Raw genomic sequence first — 4,888 nt, 5'->3', positions numbered from 1 at the left:
TGTGTGTGTGTGTGTGTGTGTGTGTGTGTCTGAAAATTGATGTGTATTCCTTTAAGGGATCCCACATCCGTCTTGTCCCTCCTTACTTCCAGCTGCAACATCCGGTCCTCTAACACGCTCTTGTCAGAGGTGGTGGAGATGCAGGTGTTGAGGACCCTCTGGGCTTCACACACCCAATCCTGGAGCTCTTTCAGGCCCTGAGAGAAGAGGCTGTGCTCTCCTACGATACGTTCAATCCGGGAAGCCTTGTCCTTTAGAGATCAGAGCACAGCACTGTAATCACACGTCTTACAATGGTTCTGAGACTGTGTGAAAAACTAAGAACACGATTGGTTCAACGATGTCTTTATATATTTCTGTTTGCATTTGAAATTAGTCTTTTATGTCCTCACAGACATCTTGAGAGACTTTCCAACCACTACAAGACAGCACTAAACACAATGTTTTGTTTGCAGTCATTACTTGTAAATCTTTAACATCTGTGTAACTGTAGAGTGAAGAAAGGTAGAGTGACAATAATAATCTAAAAGTGGCAATTTTAAATGATTTCATTACTGTTCCCATGTCTGGCAGGGAAGAGGACCTAAAAATAGCACTCCACTAGCTAGCCGGAAAAGTAAATACATCTCATTCATCATTGGTACAAAAGGTAAGTCCCACAGCCTCTGCCTTTTTTATGTGAAGTGAAAGATAAATAGAATATTGTGTTCAGGTAAATTACTGTGCATACTAAGACTTTCTTCACAATATTTTACCCAAGACAAGCTGATTACAGCAACCTTAACTGATGTGCGACTGGGGAATAATGCATGACACAGCAAATAACCGACAGTAAGTGGCTGGACAGAAAACTCCATGGGTTTTTGTTCATACAGCGTAAGGCACATTTCAGCATGCTGCAGCATTTCTTAGACAGAAACACAGATTCAGGAAAGGTGCAAGATAGGAGGGGAACAGGGTGTTACCTTGGTTAAGTTGCTGAGGGCTAGGTACTGTGCTGACAGCTGGGACACACGATGGACGAAGCCCTTGCCGGCAGCTTGTCCCTCCCAGAGACGATGAGCTCTTTCCCTGAGCCGGCACAGCTCTGCCTCCCAACTGGCCATCTCCTCTAGTACACACTGGGCCAATATGAAGCAGGATGAGGAGATGAAAAATGGGGAAATAGATGAAAAAGCAGTAGGATGTTGGTAAGCGCAGTTGGGAGGGAGAAGAAATGGAGCAGATTAGAGAGGATGGTTGTGTGTAAGCACAACAACATTTTGAGTCAAAGGAGAAAATAAACGACAAAAAAGTGAAGACAGAGAAGGGAGATGTGAGAGCCACAGAAGAGGGATACAAGGTTGGGTTAACATGTCACAAGAACAGACAGCAAATCAAAATACATGGATAAAGACAGGGGGAAAGAACATCATAAAAAAGCAGCATCAGCAGTATTTCTCTTGATGTTAATTTTTAAATAGAAATGCGGTTATTTGGTTAGGTAGGAGACATGCCTGATAAAATACTGCGGGGGGGGCCTGCATGTTTTGTATTGTACTTCAGGTGCTGGGTGAAGAAATGTAATTGCTGGCAAGGCCAGACAAAAGGCAATGAGGAGAAGAGGTACAGTGGGCGACAGAGTAAATACAAAAATAGCAACAACGATAACGGTAGAGCTTTGAGATGGGCTTGATATTTTTTTTCTCTATTGTCAGTTTTATCTTTTTAACGCTCCGTGCCTCTCTTCCTTTTTTTGTCTCTGCCAGACATGGCAGAGGCTTTTATCACATCCTGAAAAGGGCCTTTTAGCCACGAAGCGCTTTAGCTGTGACAGAAAGAGAATTAATTAGATTTCTGGACTTTTCCTCTTACTATTGTGTCAAGACGGGGCTCTATTTTGATCCAGTGGTGCTCGACAAATGTAATTAGGTCCTTCTCTTTTCCCAGCTGATTTGAGATTGTACTTTAGGGATGCATATCTGCTAGAGATCTACAACTATTTAGTATCCTTGGAATAACGACTTAATACTCAATTTATGGTAAAATAACAGTTTTTTTTAAGTGAAGCGAGGAAATGAGAGTGTCAGTGATAGCAGCTGAGACGAGAAATGTAAAGGCACACTCTCAGTATGAAATATTACAATAAACAGAAAATGGATTACATTATGGAAACATATTGCTTAAGCAGTAGCTATAAATACTAGAAAACACACCTATGAATAACCAAAATAATTAAAGAAGTTACGTAATTTTAAGAGAGAAAATAATGAATAATGTGAAGAATCAGAAATCAGTTGGTTAAAAAAAAACAGTTGTAGTACGGTGGTGTAACTGTGTGAGCAGCATGCATTTGGCCTCCACAATACCTGTAATTTGCTGAGCTCCTGTTTCTTGGCTGGAAGGTCATATAGCCGAGCACTGCTCTCCTGAACTCTGACCTCTGTGCTGTTCAGCCAGTCCTGCAGAGGCTCAGCACTGGCCTCAAACTCTGTCATCTGGGACTGCAGGTTCTGATAATGTGACACATAACTTTAAAATACAACTAGATAAGTTCTGATCTAAACTGATTTTGCACAAACTGATAAATAAACTTCATCTAATAAACTCAGTTTATTAGATGAAGTAAAATTTAAATATTTAGCGTCAGATCTAAGAAGCATATTGAATCCATATTGATATCTCTATGCGTATTTACAATAAAACTTCTGTACATAAACAGTGTTAATAAAGAGGTAGACTACAGGGAAACAGACACAAACAAAGAAATATTGTACGCAAATACTAAGTCTGCATTCATTTGAACATCCAAACTCTACAGTTCTCAATCTCTATTTAAATCATATATCCCTATGGGATTTAGATTTTCTTGTTCAGAGCCAGAAAAGCAGCATTGAAACAAAAGTGAATTTTAACCAACCTTGAGTGCATCCTCCCTCATCTGCAAGTTATTCATCAAGCTCTTCCAGTCTTCTCTGGCATTTGCCACCTTGGACTTGATTCCCTCCACTTTGTCTTTGGATACCACAGCCATCAGCAGCTCCCCACTGGCTCCTACTGTACTCAGCCTGGCCTGGCCATGCTCCCTGTCACTCAAGAACTCCTGTGGGGATACACAGACAAAGACAAAGGAACTGTGACTATTTGACAAAAACACACACAAAGGAAGGAGGTTGTGAAAATGAAAGAAGGAACAAAAAAAAATGGGCTAAATGACAATCCACATTTTCTTCGTATCTTTTCCTTCTGATGCAATGGCTGTGGGTAACTGAAATCAATATGGCCATTCTCTACAAGGCCAACAGGATCCCACTTTACACTGTCAAATGCAGTAATTAGACCAAGCAATTACTTATTCCATATGCATGGGCACCGGGCCGAAGGAGGGGCTTTACCCAGACAGGCAATCACAGATAAGGACAGTACAGTGAGCCTGAAATTTGTTGTGTGATGTGTTTTACACAACTCCTCTGTACCCACCCATAAAAAATGTACACACACACCCACACACACACATACACACCCACACCACCCCTCCCTCGGAGCTGAGTCAATGACAGTAGCACAGCAGGGACCACTCCACCATCTGTGCAGTCAGCACATCACTTACACACGCTACAGATTCAGCCTCCACACACACACACACACACACACACACACACACACACACACACACACATACAAAATACAGTACAGCCACACACAAGCATGGGAAGTCTGTGTCTTTCTTCATCTCTGTGCCTCTTTATTTTCTCTCTCTTCTCTGTTTATTCAGTTTTTTCACACTTACTTTCATTCTCCTCCTGCTAATGTAACTATATACCACCAATTAAGCGTGGCACAATGAATGCCCCCCCCCCCCACACACACACACACACACACTGGCCCTCCTAGAGGTCAGCCATGTGGAAACATTGTTCCACATTCCTCACCAAGTCAATAATAAATAAAAGATGCTCCGCCTCTGTATTCCTCTCCCCTTTCACTGCCATATACTCTATGACATTCCCTCTCATCCTTAAGGCTACACTAGACAACTCGGAAAGAGCACACACAAAGACTCCTACACAGGACTTCCTTTCTTTGACATGCTTTTGGAAAATGATCTCTTCAAGTAACCGTATGTTCTTTCGACACTCAGAACTGCCTCTTCATGTGACTGTTGATTAAATGACTTAACTGTTACGTGTGTTACCCACACTGAATAAAAATGTTGAAGTAAAATCAAGTTCTGCACTTTATGGATACAGAATTATTATGTTGCTATTTAAGCTCAGCTCAAAGCAATACTGATAATTCCTGTGGTGGACATGGTCAGGTGTCTAAGAGGTAATTAAGGTTCTGGTGCAAGGATGTGGGGACAACCTTAATTGACACCTGACTCTTGGTCAGGGCCCAGGGGTGCTCTAAAGAGGCTGCCAGACTGTTCACCTGCCAGCTTCTCAGAGAAAGACACAGAGACTTCTCATAAAAAGAGACAGATATTTTGAAGAGAATGTTACAGAGACCCTGCTGTGGAGCTTTCTCTTATTCCTCTTTGCTATGTGTCAACTTTCAGCTTAAGCAGCCTACGGCAGGTCCCGCTACTCCAACAAGCCCACCAGAGAACACTCAACAGTGGATATGTCAATACAGACATCCCCTTGAGCAATCTCCCAATGAAAGTGGATTGATTCTTTAACTATTACATCATTTCATGATCAGTAATTTATTTTCTTTGTGGTAGCAATCTTTTGCCTGCCTAATCCATGCACATAAATTTAAACTGCTCATATTATGCTCGAGGCTCAAGGCTTTTCCCCTTTCCTTTATTGTGTTGTATATCTTTTTAGTGCATGTTATAGGTTTACAAAGTGAAAAAGCCCAAAGTCCACCCCAAAGGCACTTACCATCTCCAACAGAAAACACT

The 4,888-nt window shown here is 41.7% G+C and overlaps 1 protein-coding gene across 6 annotated transcripts in view; it reads right to left on the bottom strand.

The window, feature by feature from the left end:
* syne1a (spectrin repeat containing, nuclear envelope 1a) overlaps positions 1–4,888 on the bottom strand; it is a 122,201-nt gene that overhangs the window by 69,206 nt on the left and 48,107 nt on the right. For all 6 annotated transcript variants that reach the window (XR_004336059.1, XR_004336058.1, XM_032542249.1 and 3 more), the window contains exons 58-61: positions 2,900–3,082; positions 2,349–2,492; positions 966–1,121; positions 87–251 (exon numbers count right to left, since the gene is read on the bottom strand). Coding sequence is in view for 4 of the 6 variants with exons in the window: in XM_032542249.1 (XP_032398140.1) it covers positions 87–251; positions 966–1,121; positions 2,349–2,492; positions 2,900–3,082 (648 nt within the window). In the remaining 2 variants the exon portion in view is untranslated. The remainder of the gene's footprint in view (positions 1–86; positions 252–965; positions 1,122–2,348; positions 2,493–2,899; positions 3,083–4,888) is intronic.

The sequence above is a fragment of the Etheostoma spectabile genome, chromosome 18 (assembly GCF_008692095.1).
Source record: "Etheostoma spectabile isolate EspeVRDwgs_2016 chromosome 18, UIUC_Espe_1.0, whole genome shotgun sequence".
Classification (NCBI taxonomy): domain Eukaryota; kingdom Metazoa; phylum Chordata; class Actinopteri; order Perciformes; family Percidae; genus Etheostoma; species Etheostoma spectabile.
The sequence above is the reverse complement of the archived record's forward strand: the minus strand, read 5'-3'. Positions and strand labels throughout refer to the sequence as shown.